The sequence below is a fragment of the Rhinopithecus bieti genome, unplaced genomic scaffold (genome assembly GCF_001698545.2).
Source record: "Rhinopithecus bieti isolate Rb0 unplaced genomic scaffold, ASM169854v2 scaffold_62793, whole genome shotgun sequence".
NCBI classification, from domain to species: Eukaryota; Metazoa; Chordata; class Mammalia; order Primates; family Cercopithecidae; genus Rhinopithecus; species Rhinopithecus bieti.
In genome coordinates, this window is record NW_016824412.1 from 488260 (window position 1) to 507100 (window position 18841).

An 18841-nucleotide genomic window follows, 5' to 3' on the forward strand; every position below is an offset into this window, starting at 1 on the left:
TACATTTGAGAATCACATAATATGATTTTATAACAATTGATAACCTATGAAAAGCAAAACCAAAACCCTGGATTTAGGTGAGTAATTGTCGAGCTTTCCCAAATGAAAAAATTCCTTTTCAAATCAAGTGATTTACTTATTTTGCTATTTTAAAAGAATTTTAATGTTAAAACACATTAGAAAATATGATTTCTCTAAAATATATAAATGATAAAGATAACGTTTTCTTTACCCAGTATGCTTAGGCTCTCAGTCTGAAAAACCTTTTGAAGTGGAGGAAAGTAAATAACTAGTAATTGTCCCATGATGGATCCAAGAACTGCATAGCAAAACATTTTATTACTGCAGAGTCCAATCTCAAACACAGACTTGGTCTGTTGGCAGAGCAGAGAGTTCAATTATTACTCCTTGGTCACAGAAATAACTTCTTTATTATATTCACTTCTAATTTTTAATAAGCAGTATCACTTTATCACTGAATTCTACAGTGTCAATTCTATGAAATCTCTTAAATTTTACTTTTGGAATAATTCAGATGGAATAAGGGTAAATATTAAAGTAGCTTTTATTATATTTATCAAGAAAGGGCTTGCTTAAAAAAAAAGTGGCACTATGTAAATGAGAGCATTTTAACATCCCAAACATCAAGAAACTTTATTTGTTTTGCTAAATCATTTCTTCTTTTAACATCCCAAACATCAAGAAACTTTATTTGTAGTTTGCTAAATCGTTTCTATCCATTCTCACTAAGGTAGCTATCTAAAATCCTTTCTTGCAGAATGGACCTAATTATGTGTGTACTGAAAAAGTAAAACCACTTTTCTTAAAAAAATAATTACAGCTTCTTTAAAAATTGGTCAATTAGTGAGAATTCACTGTACTTGGAAGTTCTAGCATGGCAAATGGTAATATAGTTAAGGATTCATAAAGTGCTTTAAAGCTGAAATGAATAGTCACGCCTCAAATGAAACTAGTTTTTAAGGACAATATGCTCTAAAAAAGTACCACAAAGCTCTAGCCCATTATTTTCTATCAAAACACTTAGACCAACAAGCAGTAGTCACACCTTAAGATACAACAAGGAAAGAAAAACAAAATTAAAATGTCCTAAGCTTTGACACAATGACAGGAGTGATGGGAAAAAAATAGGCACAAAACAGCTATTGTACTCCTAGCAATACTGTCTTCTAAGATGAGATTAATAAAATCTCAACAGAACCTATGAGGTTTGTTCTATGCTCAGATAATGTTAACCACAATCTATCTTATAGCTATAGCCAGCTAAACCCAGACAACACCTGTGAATTATTAATACTTTTATGTTCTAGTCAGACATAAAGCTTACCTCCCGCAAATGCCCCATCCTCATTGTGACCAATGGCACATGTTTATAAGAAGGCTGTGTCTGGGGCTGCAATCGGTGGTTACAAAATTAAGCAAAGCTAAAAACCCATAATCTTTGCCTACTTATTAGAAAGCAGTCTACTCAAGTGAGTCAATCAAGTCAATCAACTAAGATCACCTAAACATACCTGGGATCTGGAACTTAGTGCATTGAACATGTCAAAAAACACAAAGCATGTGAAGGTCATTGTTGTGTCTCGAGGTGTAATCACATTGTCTCGTAGCTGTCAAGAGGTAATAACGAAATTACTTTTCAGTGGCTGAATTTAATGGATAAATAACATGCTTTTTAAAAAATATAAATATTTTCTTTCTATTAGGAAGAAATAGTTTTAGCCTAACATATGAAACATAAAAGCTACCCAAATTTCCTATAAATCACCTAGCGAATAGTTGTAATCTACATAATAAAAAGTAAAAAAAAACCTCATGAACTATATATTAGATATTAAAATACTGTTATTATTTAAAAATAAAGTGGCTGTATGATTTTAAGACTCAGGTTTTCAAAATTCTAAATTTTCATGTATTTTTATTGTATCTGATACTTCTCTGCAGATTTATTCTAATACATGAATCAATAATTTTATTTATCCATAAAGATGGAAATCAAACTCTTTTAAAATGTTCTTATCATATTTTTCACTAAAAGAGCACCCTTAACTTCCCAGCCTTCTGGGTAACCCATCAAAATAACTAAGAATCCTATTATATATATAGAATTCATGTTAATATAGCAGCTTGGCCAGTGAATATACCTCACGCCAGAAGACAAACAAAGTCCCACAAACAATGATTATTGATGAAACAAGTATTTTAAGTATCAAGTTTTTAGTCAAAATGCTGTCTTTCCAGTTGCGAGGAGGTTTACGAATGACATCTTTATCCACTGGTTCTACTCCAAGGCTTAAAACAAACAGAAAATAAATTACTTTCAAGTTTTAAGGTTTGGATTTGTTACTTTCACAACCTCACTAACCTCAATTATTCAGCAAATTAAATGCTTTCTTATGGAAACAAAATGTTGAATCATAAAGAAAACCTTGGCTATGATTATGCAAAATAACACTGATTTTGTCACTTTTCTCTCCTCTTTATTTGTTTGGCACAATTTGACAGGGGATAATCAACTTTCAAAAAACCATCCAATTCATTTATATGTAAGTTTACCTCAAATACAGTGTGAAAATACATGACCTACCAACTGAATTTTGAAGTTATCTTTCATATAAAGAGGTTTTGACTGGGATGATTTGCTGGAGTGGCCAAATGACATCTATCACTCAACTACTCCATTAGTATTAAATTTTTTTAAAAAGTTATGACACTCAGGTCCTCTAATACTTTCCCAAAGTCTCTAAAACTGACAACAGCAGAACCTAGATAATAACACTGAACCCAGAAATTTCTCCATTATATCCAATTTTTAGAAATAAAAGGCTTATTTACTTCCTGAGGACAGGGATAGCACCTATTCCTGATCTATTCCTGATCTATTCTTAGGCTAGGCATCTAACAGTGGAAAGGCTCAGATCTACACTGCATGCACACTCAAAAAGAATAAATAAAATATGCACATCACACAATTTATAATATAAATGTTAAAACATTTGCTGCAAAGTTTTCCAACACTGTCCATAAATCAAGTTTTAAAACTTAATTATCAGGGTAGCACACATTCCTTGTCTTTCTAGCTCATGCAATAAAAAACTCGTACCTCTGGGCTGGGGGTCCATCCATAATAATATTGATCCACAAAATCTGCATGGCATTGAGAGGATTAGGAAAGTTCATTAATGTAGCCAATGAGATTAAAGTTAATGCTGCTATACTCCTGTTGAAAAGAGAGTCATTTAAAAATATCAGCACAGTAAATCTGTTGATTCTATGATACCACTTAAAAATCTCGTTACTACTATGCTTTTAAAGGAAGACTGTTTCAAGTAAACTATTCTTCATTCATGTGGACATTTTAAAGCTAATAGTATTTTAACAAAGGATTTTCAAGATGTTTAGCCAACAGGAACAAATAAAGAATTTTTATATCTGCATGATAGTTTCAACAGTATTTTGGTAACTGTTTTTTGACTACACAATACCCCTTCTACTTTTGGAAAAAGATACACCAAGAGGAAACAATGAGATGCGACTCATCCCTGATTTCATGAGCTATTAATCACGAAGATTTATATATTTTGATGATACAGACATCTAATTGTTACATTTACAACCTATTTATCATGCCACTTTAAATTTCTGAATACAATACATTTTCTTTTTGGAAAACTGACATATGAACAATGCTCAGAAATATAAGGCAGATAAGTTTCTAGGCATTCTGCTTAGGTTCTACTTTTCATATAATTTATCCAGAAGACCCATGGTGACAAATTCCTTGCAAACTTACGTGCTCAGCTGGAATCTAACGAAATTTTTAATGTTATTATAAATCCCTTTACCCTCTTCAATTGCAGACCTGAAATTTAAAAAATAAAGATGAAGTGAGAAAATATTATCATATAAAAATGTATCTATACTAAAACACTGTGGAGCTAATTTTGAAAATAGATTTCCAGCCAGGCACTGTGGCTCATGCCTGTAATCCCAGCACATTGGGAGGCCGAAGCTGGCAGATCACCTGAGGTCAGGAGTTCGGACCAGCCTGACCAACATGGCAAAACCCTGTCTTTAATAAAAATACAAAAATTAGCCAGGTGTGGTGGCGCATGCCTGTAATCCCAGCTACTTGGGAGGCTGAGGCAGGAGAATCGCTTAAACTCAGGAGGCAGAGGTTGCAGTGAGCCGAGATCACATCACTGCACTCCAGCCCTGGCAACAAAGTGAGACTCTGTCTCAAACAAACAAACAAACAAACAAACAAATAAATAAATAAAATAAAATTCCAACTAATACAACACATGTATCAATATGGAAACATTTATTTTAGCAAAGAATGAAAGTCAAGCCTAAGCTCTATCTGAACTAATTTGTCACAGTATTAAAATTCTTATTCTGAAGATATTTCAACATTAAAATCATACATTGTCTCTCCCCACAAGAGAAAATACTTCACATCATAATACAAAAAATGATTTTTTTTTGTTTTGTTTTGTTTTGAGACAGGGTCTTGCTCTGCTTCCCAGGCTGGAGTGCAGTGGCACAATCTTGACTTACTGCACCTCGACCTTCCTGGCTCAAGCAACCCTCCCAACTCAGCCTCCAGAGTAGCTGAGACCACAAGCTCAAGTCACCACTCCCAGCTGTTTTTTTTTTTTTTGTATTGTTTGGAGGGATGGGTTTTGACATGTTGCCTAGGCTGGTTTCGAACTCCTGGGCTCAAGTGATCCATCCATCTCAGCCTCCCAAAGTGCTGGCATTACAGGCACGAGATACCATGCCCAACCATGATTATCTTCTTCACCTTCCTCTAAGCTCATTTTTCTTAGTGGTACAAAATGCAGAGTAAAGGTTTAAACTAATGCCTGTCAGGAATCAAATGGCAATGAGATATATAAGAATTATAGAATTTAAGCTACGTGTTGTTCCTACACATCAAGTAGATCACATGTTGCAGAGGAATTAAATAACACGGTTTACAAGGATTCATATAAATTCTCTCATTCATTTAGCTGAATCCAAGAAAATCTAGGCTTTTTAATCAACTTCCCATTTCTTCTAAGAACTCTATATAATTCTAATAATGGAAAGAAAAAACTCATATCCTTGCAAAAGCTTAGCAAATACTGTGAGTCCTGAGCTCCCAAATGTTTCGCTGTAGGCCAAATCAGAGTAATGAAACAGCCTGGAACATATAATTAGAATGTATCACTAAACTCAGGTCATCCAACAGGTGGCTACCAAAAATAAATAAATAAATAAATGGGATTCACATGATCCCCAACTGAACACTGTAAAACTGACACCACCATGTATTACACTGGAGTCTTAACTGGAAACTGTGGCTTACACAAATAAAGCTATCTAAATTTAATAAATTATAACATTAAATGAGGGCAACATAAATAAATTACTGATATAAAAAAAACAGGCATGGATGTAAACTTCATAATTTTCAATATTTATTATAAGGACCAAAAAAGAGTCATACATATGCGTAATTCTAACTACTTGAATTTAACATAAAGGCCATTACTATACCATCATATTAGTGCCCAGAAAAAGGTGACATGTGACTGGCACTTGGCAAATATTTCTTAAATGAGGGTCCTGCCATTTACTATGCCTGTTCCAGCCACACAAATCATTTTCTTCAGAACTATAGAACAGACCATAAAATAGGATAATTACCCGAGAAAAATGGTTTAGTTTACCTAATTTTTAAATACTAATTCTTTTCCAGTTGAATTTTCTAGGGGTGGGAGACAGGAAAGGATAGGGGAAGATTCTCTGATAGGCATTCACTGAAACAAAGCTTACATTATGGTTTGAAAATCATCATCCACTAGGATCATGTCTGCTGCCTCTTTGCAAACATCTGTACCAGTCTGGCCCATCGCAACTCCAATGTCTGCAGCCTTCAGAGCAACTGCATCATTTACTCCATCTCCTGTCATGGCTACGACTGAACCGTTCTTCTGCAGCGACTACCGTGGAGCAGAGGACAGGGGAGAGCAAGGAATTCTGATAAAAATGTTGCTTCCATACAAAGCAATAAACAAATTCTCCCTAATTATTTTCACATAATTAAGATTAGAAATAATATAGACCACCCATTTTTCAACAAACTTCAACAAATGGAGATCTCAGTAAGATAAAGCTTAGAAAAAGTTGCTACTAATATTTCCATCTGTGAGAACTGTATCTCTAAATTCTGTTCTCCAAACTATACAATGTTACTCAACCAGGGGCAATTTTGTCTCCCAGGGGACATCTGACAATGTTTGGAGATGTTTCTGAGTGTTATGATTTGGGGGATGTCACTGGCATCTAGTGGGAAGGGGCTAAGGATGCTGCTAAACATTCTATAACACACGGGGCAGCCCTTCACAACAAGGAATTATCTAGTCCAAAATGTCAATGGTGCCTACGTTGAGAAACTCTAAACTACACAATGGCTGGTTATCATGATTAATAACTTAAGACCATTAACTACTGGATACTATATCAGTTGCTTTATATATAATTGACTAATATAAATAATCATAGCCTTTTAAGTATTGTTCACACTATCACAACACTATTTCCTTGCTGTATTTATTTAGTTTCTAACTAATTACTGCTATTCACACTGGGAAGACGTGGCTATGGACCCCAGTTAGAACATTCTTTTATATTGTCTGTTTAAAGGCGGCTACATTTGCAGATACTTCGTTCAATTTTTCTTCTACATCTTATGCCAACTAAATTCTCTATTAGTGTTTCTATGTCAAGCTCTTACAAAAACAAACACTGTTTTGCTTCACAGTATTTCTGACCTTGATGCTCTACTCCCTGTAATGCAAACATAACAAAAGTAAAGTAGCAGCATTTTGTATACAGAAATAAAACAATCTGATTCTTAGACACTCACCTTAATAATTTTCATCTTGTGCCTTGGGCTAGCTCTGTAAAATACTGCAACCTGTTAAAATACAAGATACACTAAAAATTTTCAACATTAAGATTTCCACAGAATAACCCATGCATTCATAACTAATGATGAAAAACTCATCAATTTAAGCTGTATTTAATTTGCCACTGAGATCAAGCTTAAGCAATATGCCATAGGTTTCTTAAGACATTCATTTGATATGGTCATTTCGATCTTTACCAAAGGTACCACAGGAAATACACAATCTAAACAAGTCATCCAATTTATACCATTATGTGTAAACTCTGGAGAGAAAACAGCCTTATTCTTGAAATGTTCCAGAGACAAAAAAAGGAAAAATTCTCTTGCATCTGTTTCCTACAACACTCGCTACAACTAAAATAGCCTTTTCCCTTTGTTCTGTCTTCAGGAGCAATAAAGAACAGCTGCTTCTCAATGTCTGTAGAGCCATTTTTTAGTGTCAAGTGTCTGCTCATTCCCTTTTACTCAGGTTAACTCATTAGCCTCTCTTCCACTGTACCTCTAAATTGCTTATATGATTTTATCTCTCCAAAACACATATTTAATCCTTTTTTCTGACCCCATCTCCTGATCTCCTGAAATCCTTTCACTGTGTCCCAACAAATCTCCTGTATTTTTTACTCTTTTTCACTTTGCTCTAACCTAGTGTTTCCACAAAACACCGCCATCCCTATAACCTCCTCAAATAGTACCACCAGAGGAGCGTAGAGGTGGAGCATGGTATCCTCTATTCTCCCTTCATAAAACCTCAGTTCTGAATGTCAGATGAGACTGTCACTCACTAACTGTAGGCATTCACTGCTCCAGAGTTCACAACCCCTCATTTCACAATGATTTTTAACTTCTGCCTCACTGTCATGTCACTGTCTCTAACAGTATTTACAAGTTATGGTGATTTCAATACACATAATACACCATTCTCTTTCCTACTCTCCTAGAGGATTAGTTCATATTACTTTTCTCTCCTCATACCTCCAATCTATCCCCTTTCTCTAGCCTCCTTCTCAGCCGACCACCTTGCTTCCTACTTTGGAGAAATCAGAGTCAGAAGAGAATTTCCACAATTCCCTCAACTCAGTATCTGTATCCAGGAACTAAACTGCTCTAGTTTTACTACAATGAACTGAATATGCATCTACTGCAGGTCAAAGATTCTACCTTCCTTACCTATTAAGATCATTACTCCAGAAATTCTCCTCCCTCCTGTGCCAAAATGTTTTCCTCACTGCTACATCTTAACCATCAGTATACAAAAACATGTTGTCCCTTCCATATAAAAAAAGAAAGAAAACCACTTCTCTTCCCTTCCCATTTCAGCTGCCACCCTTTCCTTTCTTTTATTTATTATTATTATTATATATATATTTTTTTTTGAGACAGAGTCTCGCTCTGTCGCCCAGGCTGCAGTGCAGTGGTACGATCTCAGCTCACTGCAAGCTCTGCCTCCCGAGTTCACGCCATTCTCCTGCCTCAGCCTCCCAAGTAGCTGGGACCACAGGCACCCGCCGCCACGCCCAGCTAATTTTTTGCATTTTTAGTAGAGACGGGGTTTCACCGTGTTAGCCAGGATGGTCTCGATCTCCTGACCTCGTGATCTGCTCGTCTCGGCCTCCCAAAGTGCTGGGATTACAGGCGTGAGTGAGCCACCGCGCCCGGCCTATCATTATTTTTTAATGGAAGAAGAAACATGTTTGTATACTGATGGTAAAGTGCAGCAGCAAGGAAAAAATTTTGATACAGGAACAGGGAGGATTTTTGGAGCAGAGTTCCTTAGAAAGTTGCCTATACTTGCTCTCTCCTATTCTCTCTGAATCCATCCCATGATCATACTGTCATCACAACTGCACTGAAACACAATTCATGACTTTCAAAGACCCTCACCACCACCACCACCACCACATTGCTAATGCCTACAGTCATTTCTCATCTGACTTAACCTCTCCACCGTACCCTAACATAGATGATTAGTCCCTCCTGAAACACCATCTTTCCTTGGCTTCCACCACCACCAATACTGGTCTTCCTCCTACCTTTTTGGCTGTTCCTCTTGTACAGAATTCTCCTGATCTCTCTTGATGTATAGATGTTGAAGCACCCCAGGGCTCAGTTCCTTTCTCTATAAGAGGTCTCAGAATTCCCTACGCCTCAGGTGAGCATACCCAGGCACATGGCTTTGGATTTTACTTACACGCATTTATTTGAATGCATTTTTATCTCAAGCCCAGACATTTCTTCTGAAATCCAGATCAGCAAAACTAATTCCCATCCCTACTCCACATCTCCTCAATGTCTCAATCTTGCTCCTTCCTATCCTCTGTTAATGAAAAGTACATATGTGCAGTTGCTGGGGCTCCAAATTTGGGGAGCCATCCTTAATTCCTCCATTTTTCTTATGTGCCAACAAGCAGTTTAACAGCGAATCTTGTTGACTCCACTCACAAATATATCCAGAATTCAACCACCTTACTCCAAAACCACTGCCAACACTCCAGGCCAATACCTCCAAAGTGACTTTCTTATTTCTGCCCTAGTTTCCCCCAATTTGCAACACAGTAGCCAAAGTGGCACTGTTAATACAGAAGTGAGATCACGTGTCTTCTCAAAACCCTCAAATGATTTCACATCTCTCTCAGAACAAATGCCGAAGTCCTTTATCATCTACCAGGTCCCTCATGAAGTGCACATCTCACTGCACTCCTATCATTAGTCTTTTCCTGACTGAACTACATTGGCCTCCTAATTGTTCCACACATGCAGGCACACTCACTCCCAGCCTCTGCCCTTGTCTGGAATGCTCTTTCTTCGGATATAACATGGGTCCCCCTTCTGTCAAATGTACCTTCTCAGTGAGGCCCTCCCTAGTCATACTATCTAAAAATTTCAATCTCCCTCTCTAATCATTCAAATTTTGCCCTTTTATTTTGGGGGGGTGGGAGGGTGCTCTTAAGCACTTATTTAACATAATATATATCCATTTATCTTCTAAGACTCAAGAAGTCAGAGATTTTTGTCCTATACCAACAGTGCTCTATAAAGACAAATAAAATGAATGAACAACTGAATATATCCCAGTACTACCATAAAGACTGTTCCCTGGTTCTCTCCTTTTAATAAAGGTCTAAATAAAAAATGGTATTATTTTCTTAAAAGACTCAGCTGGACTGTAATATCACATTACTGATTATCCCTAGGCAATCCAAATATCATGAATCACATAATTTATATTTGGGAAATATCCTTTCTTTCAAAAAAGTTCAAAAATCCATTCAGAAACTCTTCACTATGTCTTTAAAAAAGACTCAGTTACATATATATCCAAAACATACTGGTAACCTTCTAAGTGAAAACTCTAATTACTGCAGAAATTAATCATGTAGCACACAGCACTGAAATATAACAAGTGTTTGACAAAAGCTGCAAAATAAATCTGTTAGCGAATGAAAGGTCTTGACTGTGAGTTGTAAAAAAAAAAAAAAAAAAAAAAAAAAAAAAAAAAAAAAAAAAAAAAAAAAAAAAAAAAAAGAATGAAGCAACGAAAGCACAAACTTATTGAAGCAAAAGTACACTCCACAGAGCAGAAATGGGCTCGAGCAAGTGGCTCATGAGTCCCAACTACAATGTTCTTCAGGGATTTTTTGGTTGTTTGTTTTTGTTTTTTTTTTGAGATGGAGTTTCGCTTTTGTTGCCCAGGCTGGAGTGCAATGGCACGATCTTGGCTCACCACAACCTCCTCCTCCCAGGTTCAAGCAATTCTCCTGCCTCAGCCTCCCAAGTAGCTGGGATTACAGGCACGAGCCGTACCATGCCCGGCTAATTTTGTATTTTTTAGTAGAGATGGGTTCTCTCCATGTTGGTCAGGCTGGTCCCAAACTCCCAACCTCAGGTGATCTGCCCGCCTTGGCCTCCCACAGTGCATTACAGGCGTGAGCCACCGTGCCCAGCCATTTTTTTTTTTTTTTTTGAGACGTAGTCTTGCTCTGTCACCCAGGCTGGAGTGCAGTAGTGTGATCTCAGCTCACTGCAACCTCAGCCTCCTGAGTTCAAGCAATTCTCTGCCTCAGCCTCCTGAGTAGCTGGGATTACAGGTGCCCACCACCATACCCAGCTAATTTTGTATTGTAGAGACAGGGTTTTATCATCTTGGCCAGGCTGGTCTTGAACTCCTGACCTCATGATCCACCGGCCTTGGCCTCCCAAAGTGCTGCAATTACAGGTGTGAGCCACCATGCCCAGCCTAGGGTTTTTACTAAGTTAAAAGAATTTGGTAACACTCCTAGGTGCCCTTTAGAGGCCTCCAATTGGTTACACCCTAAGAAGGATTAGCCTGTGACCAATCAGAGACTGAAGTGGAGACTTGNTTTTTTTGAGACGTAGTCTTGCTCTGTCACCCAGGCTGGAGTGCAGTAGTGTGATCTCAGCTCACTGCAACCTCAGCCTCCTGAGTTCAAGCAATTCTCTGCCTCAGCCTCCTGAGTAGCTGGGATTACAGGTGCCCACCACCATACCCAGCTAATTTTGTATTGTAGAGACAGGGTTTTATCATCTTGGCCAGGCTGGTCTTGAACTCCTGACCTCATGATCCACCGGCCTTGGCCTCCCAAAGTGCTGCAATTACAGGTGTGAGCCACCATGCCCAGCCTAGGGTTTTACTAAGTTAAAAGAATTTGGTAACACTCCTAGGTGCCCTTTAGAGGCCTCCAATTGGTTACACCCTAAGAAGGATTAGCCTGTGACCAATCAGAGACTGAAGTGGAGACTTGCTTCCCAGCCAATCAGAGGCTGAAGTGGAGACTTCTGTCTTGTTATCACAGGAGTAAAGATGTCGCCTACATGCCTAGAACTGGCTGCACCTGCTGTCCTTTTACTTATCTTGCCCAGAACTGGCTGCACCTACTGTTCTTTTACTTATACGTTTACCCTTGAGTACCCTAATTCTTTATTCTCCTGCCTCATTTCTCCCTGAGAGACATGATCCCCAGAAATCTTTATGGGAGGCAGAGGCACTGAGGATCAATTTTCTGTAGCTGCTTCTTGCTGGTCATGGGTGTCAACCCTGCCTATTGGGGATCATGGCTGTCCCGAGGTTAGGTGGATATCCGTGGGTTGCAGTGAGCCTTGTACTTGGTGGTAAAAGGTGCAGCTGGCTTGATCCAGTTGTGACAGTTGGGTACTTTGGCCTGATTTTAGATTTGGGCGAAGAGATAAAAATCATCAGAGTAAAAAAGAAAAACTGCCATGCCACACTATCAACCAATATTTTAACAATTTTAAATAACAGAACTTTTATGTGTAATATTAATAAATGAAAGGCATTTTATCTTGGAAAAAAAAAAATCATCAGAGTAGAACAAGGCCACATATTTTCAGAAGCAATCTACAAGGGGTATTTTTCTCTTCTTATGAGTCCTCCTTTTCAGTGTCACATTTGTGGTCAGCACTCACAGTTCTTTTGATGGAGATTAATAGACAAGATGTACTAGGGAAAGGAAGTTATAAAAAAAAAAAAGGAAGGAAAATATTAAAGGAGAGGTTAATGGAAAAGATCTGTCTTGCATTAGAATAACCTACCAAAGATCCTCAAATCTTCTAGGACAGATTCAAGAAAACTAATGCACTGAAGAAAAAACAAGTGATTGAAATAAAGATTTACAATCTATTAAAAATTAGACAATATAGGAATTGGAATAATAATATGGGGACTTGGTGAATACATTCAGCAGAAATATAAATGGAAGTAATGCTGTAAAAATCAGACAAAGAAGAATGAAAGAGGATGACCACTTCTATCAATGAATCAATGGAAAATGTAGAACCCACTAGAAAAAGTCACAAATGGAAAACACTGAGAATTCCCAGATGACTTAATAAACAAGCAAAACTGAGTTTCATACTCCTTTTTAATTGGCTCTAGGTCAAAGTACATAGCAACACTCTATTCCAAAAGGAGAATGAAATGTGTTCTAAAGAATTATGAAAAAGGATGGCTAAAAAATATTTTAATGAGGGGCAGAATTAATATGATTCTAGTACATGGGGGAAAACCTCAACAAGCTAGTGATTTAGAACAAAAGGTCTGTTTTATTTGTAACAATAATAAGAGTTATTCAAACTGATGTGAAGCAAAAGTAGCAAACTGTCTGAGTGCAGTGGCTTATGCCTGTAATCCCAACACTTTGAGAGGCCAAGGTAGCAGGATCACTTGGGCCCAGGAGTTTGAGACCAACCTGGGCAACACAGCAAGAGCAAGACCCAAGACCCCATCTCTACAAAAAAATAACAAAATTACCTAGGCATGGTGGCACATGCCAGTAGTCCCAGCTACTCTGGAGACTGAGTCATGAGGGATCACCTGAACCGGGGAGATCACCTGAACCCTGATCACCTGAGTTTGAGGTTGCAGTGAGCTATGGTCACACCACTACACTCTAGCCTGGTCAACAAAGCGAGAGACTCTGTCTCAAAAAACAAACAAAGGAAAGCAGAAGATGAGGCTAGGTGCAGTGGCTAATGCCTATAATCCCAGCACTTTGGGAGGCTGAGGTGGGAGCATCACCTGAGCCCAGGAATTCAAGACCAGCCTGGGCAACACATGGTAAGACTCCATTTCTACAAATCTTTTCTTTCAAAAAAGTTTAAAAATCCATTCAGAAATTAATTTTTTCTTTTTTTTTTCAAATTATCCAAGCATAGTGGCGAGCACCTATAGTTCCAGCTACTTGGGAGGCAAAGGCGGAAGATAGCTTGAGCCCAGGAATTCAAGGCAGCAGTGAGCTATGATCATGCCACAGCACTCCAGTCTGGGCAACAAAGCAAGACACCATCTCTAAAAAAACAAAATAAAATAAAATAAAATAATTAAAAAGCTGAAAACCAAATAAACATATTGGCTGTAAGAGGGTTACATGAACACAAAATGAAGTGGGAAAAAAGACAAAATGAGGGTGGGGCAGTCCTGCTAACCAATGAGACAAAAAATTCACTAATAATATTTAGAGTAAAGACTTAGGTATTCAAAACATACAAACTACCTGGGAGGGAGAGCTGGTATTTATAGAATTCCACTTTAAAGTAGGATGAATTTAAGCAATTCAATGAGCTTCTGACAGGGCTTAGGTCTTACTTTGTTTTAGTCTCCTTGGAATAGCCTCAGGATATCTGCTATAATTAATGCACACCCACTCTACTTGGGAAATCTCGACAATGTGATTTGTCCAGGCTGATGATGTAATTTGTAATTAGTTTCTTTCTTCTCTAAATACCTTTAGGTTGGTTTACAGAGTTCACCATAATTTTTATAAAATTCAGCCAGAGGACGAACTGAAGAAAGCAAATAAAATGAAAGTTTCACCACCTTTAGCATCTCTGAAAAGTTAAGCGAAAGTCTAATGGTAAAATGTTTAAGTAACTGCAGATTTCACATACATTTACTAATACCCTATCCCAATACCACTAAAAAAGTCCAATATGGGATTTATTCAGAAATAAACATCAGGAAGAGATTACCAGGATAGAATGTGCACACACACACAAAGCCCTATTCAAATATATAAACACCTTCCCCACCCTAAAAACAAAGCAAACATCCACACTGCCCCAATTCTCTGGGTGGCAGTGATCCCAACAGTGATCTATGATCTCAACATATTGGGATCATAATCTTGAAAGATACAATACCAAATGCCATAATACCAAATGCTGAAATCCCTAAAGATCAAAATCCCTAAAGTCTAAACTCCTCGGCCAGGCTCGGTGGCTCATGCCTGTAATCCCAGCACTTTGGGAGGATGAGACAGGCAGATCACGAGGTCAAGAGATCGAGACCATCCTGGCTAACATGGTGAAACACCATCTCTACTAAAAATACAAAAAATTAGCCGGGCGTGGTAGCGGGCGCCTGTAGTCCCAGCTACTCAGGAGGCTGAGGCAGGAGAATGGCGTAAACCCGGGAGGCACAGCTTACAGTGAGCCGAGATCGCGCCACTGCACTCCGCCTGGGCAACAGAGCGAGACTCCGTCACAAAAACAACAACAAAGTCTAAACTCCTGAAAATCACAATCACAGGATAGGAAAATTTAATAGAGAACGTTCATGTTAGTGTACATCGAATCATAGAATTTCAAAAAGAGCAGTGCCACGTAGAAAATGAATATGAACATACTCTGATAGCCACGTTCTTAAAGAAAAAAAAGCAACTATTCATCATGCTGCAAGACTTCAAAATATAGTTAATGATCATGAAGGTCAGCCAGTTTTTATGGACTATCTCCATGCAACTGTCCATCATCTATCTCTGTAATATAGTTTTCCATGTCATAGTTTCTTTTTAGGTTTTTTTGTTCTTTTTTTTTTTTTCTTCGTGGGGGAGGTAGGCAGACAGAGTCTTGCTCTGTCGCCCAGGCTGGAGTACACTGGTGCGATCTCAGCTTACCACAACCTCTGCCTCCCAGGTTCAAGCGATTCTCCTGCGTCAGTCTCCTGAGTAGCTGGGATTATAGGCGCCCACCACAACGCCCAGCTAATTTTTGTATTTTTAGTAGAGATGGGGTTTCGTCATGTTGGCCAGGCTGGTCTCGAACTCCTAGCCTCAGGCGATCCATCTGCCTCAGCCTCCCAAAGTGCTGGGATTACAGGTGTGAGCCACCATCCCCCGCCATTGTTTTTCTTTTTTTAGTTTCATTTTCCACTATTTTAAATTGTCAGCATTATTTTTTACAATTTGCTATGCTGTGTATTTCACCTCTGCATCATTTCCAACACTGGAAGCGTAAGTTATAGAGACTTAAAGGGTTCTAATTTGTTTTATGCATGTTTTACAAATTTGACTTCAAGAAAGTGCATGATCACAATGTTGACTTTGTATGTAAGCATTGTACATGTATGTAAAAATGTTAAAACTTCCTCAATAAATGAACAGATGTCCTTTTCATACATCTGCATTTGTGAAAGATAAAAATGACCCACAGTTATAAAGTGGGGTGCACACAATTAGCAACCATAGTGATAGGTGTTTGCGCATTTCCCTTATGACCTATTTCTTTATAAATACAGTTCACATGCTCATAAGAGCCCTGTGTTATATCTGTCTGTCATATACTATGCCTGAGTGTTTATGCTTGCAAATGCTTGTAAAACTGTGTAGGTTATTTATTATTGCTTATTTTGTATAAAGTGACCAATGAAGCATTTTCATGTTTTTATGTTTCTCAAATAAATTCCTTCTTAAAAATGTAAATTATTTTATTTTAAAATTATTTTTTCCAGAATTAGATTTTAGGATTTTGATCTTTGGGGCTGTGGTTTTCAGGATTTTAAGACTTTAAGGATTTCAATCTTTCAGGATTTCAACATTCGAGATTACATCTTTCAGGACTATGATTGCCTCTCTCTGAAAACAGCATTCGTGAGTGATTAGAAGTTGAGAAAGAAAAAATATGGATAAGCAAAATAGTGTATTTCTGTTAGTAACAACATCCAAAATCTAACCACTTGCTAGAGGATGAGGGAAGTGGGACTAGAGGTCTAGGGACTTAATGCTATTATATGAAGCGTAGTTTATGGAGATATAAACAGAAACCTTTAAAGAGAACAATTCAGCAATATATGTTAAGGGCCTTACAAATGTGTTGAACTCTAGTCCAATCATTTCACATGTAGGAATTTAGTGTATAAAAATAATCAGAGATGTATATGGATAAGGGCAGTGGTAAAAAATAGTAAAAATAATAATAATAGTCAGAGATGGGTACATCTTAGGTTCAATAATATTCAAAGAAACAGCAAACAACAGATGAACTCTGGAGCATACAGACCTGGATTCCACTTCCAATGCCAACACCACTACTTACTAGCTCTGAGACATCAGTCAAGTCTCCCAAGTACTCTGGGCCTCAATTTCCTCATCCACAAAAATGGAACTGCCTGTTTCTTAAAAAACTAAATATACTCTTACCGTATGATCTGATTCAGCAATTGTGCTCCTTAGTATTTACCCAAATGAGTTGAAAACTTATGTCTACACAAAAACCTGTATATGAATGTTTAGAGCAACTTTATGTATAATTGCCAAACCTGGAAGCAATTAAGATGCCCTTCAAAAGGTGAAGTGATAAACTGTAGCACTTTCATACAATGGAATATTATTTAGTGCTCACAAGAAATGAGCTACTAAGCCAGGAAAAGACATGGTGGAACCTTACATGCATATTGCTTAGTGAAAAAAAGCCAGTCTGAGAAGGCTACATACTTTATTATTCCAACCATACACATTCTGGAAAAGGCAAAACTATAGAGACAGTAAAAAGATCAGTGGTTGTCAAGGATTTGAGGGGAGTGGGAAGGGCTGAAAATGTCAAACACAGGGATTTTCAGGGCAATGAAACTACTCTGTATGAAACTGTAATGGTGGAGCAAGACTCTGTCTCAAAAAAAAAAAAAAAGAAATTGTAATGGTGGATATATGTCATTATGCATTTGTCAAAACCCCTAGAAAGGTACAACACAAAAAGTAAACCTTAATGTAAACCATGAAATAAAATACAAATGTATCAATATTAGCTCATTAATTGCAATAAATATACTACAGTAACGCAGTCTATTAATATGAAGGGGAACTGTCTAGGAGTAGAGGGTAGAGATGGGGTAGGAATGCAGAACTCTGTTATCTGCTCAATTATTCTATAAATCTAACACTGCTAAGAAATAGGGCTTATTAATTATTAGAGTTTTTAAAGTGGTGCTGCCTATCTTTTATAAGGTAGCTATAAGAAGTAAATTAGATAATGTAGGTAATACATGCATTGGCAGATAGTAAATGGTTGCTATTGTCATTATCCTTAAAGGAACATTTACAGTAGTAAAAAGAATAGAAGCTCAAATTTCAACAGGAAAATGGTTATGTAACTATATATATATATATATATATATGCTGTGCATTTACACACACATACACATGGTATACTCAAAATACTGTACAGCAATTAAAAACATGTTTTCTAATAATAACTGACTTCAGAAATGCCAGTTATATAAAATGAATGTTCAGAATTATAACAGTATAAAGTAGCAACCAGGTTTTGTTAAACATATATTTTTTAAGTCATAATAGGTTAACTTATTATGGATACTCTGTGGATGCACAACCTAAGTGTGGGTTAGATTACAGACAACTTCTATTGTAGCTCTTACTTTTCTATACCATTTGATTTTTCTATGTTGAACATATACTACTAATGAATAAATTTTCTAATCAAAAAAGTATAGACATACCTTACCTTAAGATGCAGAAATAATTTAAGAAAATTCCATATTCCGAATATATAACTTGAAGTTGTAAGTGTAAAATAAATGAAGGAAGAGGTAGCACATTTTATTAGTAATAATGGATGGCTACAAAATAGCTAATAAAATAAATTCCAGATAAGTGCTTATTTTGAAGGACATACAAATAGATGTGCATATATAAGTTAACCAACAATAAAACCAAGAAATCTGAACTGTCAGCAACTGGGAAGACTGCTGCCCACCTCTTATGGGGCACTTCCTATGGGACCTGTGTACCCACAAACCAGGCTTTGATAGGCCCCTTACAAGGCAGCCCAAGATAATAAAGTGTAAATTAATCTCATATCAGGGAACCTGGCTCTAAAGAAGTTACTCTGCTGTGGGGCAGAAGATTCCTCTCTTCCTACAAATAATTTGTTAGAAAAGCATTATAACCAAAAGTAAAAAAGTATTTCAATGGAAAAAGGATAGTCTTTTCAACAAATGTTCCTGGAATAATTGAACACCTATATGCAAAGAAAATAAACCTTAACCCATTAAAACATACGCAAAAAACACACTCAAAATGGATCACAGACCTAAGT

General features: G+C 37.2%; 1 protein-coding gene across 7 annotated transcripts in view; it reads right to left on the reverse strand.

Annotated features, from left to right (window-relative positions):
- ATP2C1 (ATPase secretory pathway Ca2+ transporting 1) overlaps positions 1 to 18841 on the reverse strand; it is a 166398-nt gene that overhangs the window by 17104 nt on the left and 130453 nt on the right. For all 7 annotated transcript variants that reach the window (XM_017862315.1, XM_017862309.1, XM_017862314.1 and 4 more), the window contains 7 exons: positions 6935 to 6985; positions 5842 to 6008; positions 3812 to 3880; positions 3122 to 3238; positions 2163 to 2310; positions 1533 to 1628; positions 233 to 374 (listed from right to left, as the gene is read on the reverse strand). In XM_017862315.1, the coding sequence (XP_017717804.1) occupies positions 233 to 374; positions 1533 to 1628; positions 2163 to 2310; positions 3122 to 3238; positions 3812 to 3880; positions 5842 to 6008; positions 6935 to 6985 (790 nt within the window). The remainder of the gene's footprint in view (positions 1 to 232; positions 375 to 1532; positions 1629 to 2162; positions 2311 to 3121; positions 3239 to 3811; positions 3881 to 5841; positions 6009 to 6934; positions 6986 to 18841) is intronic.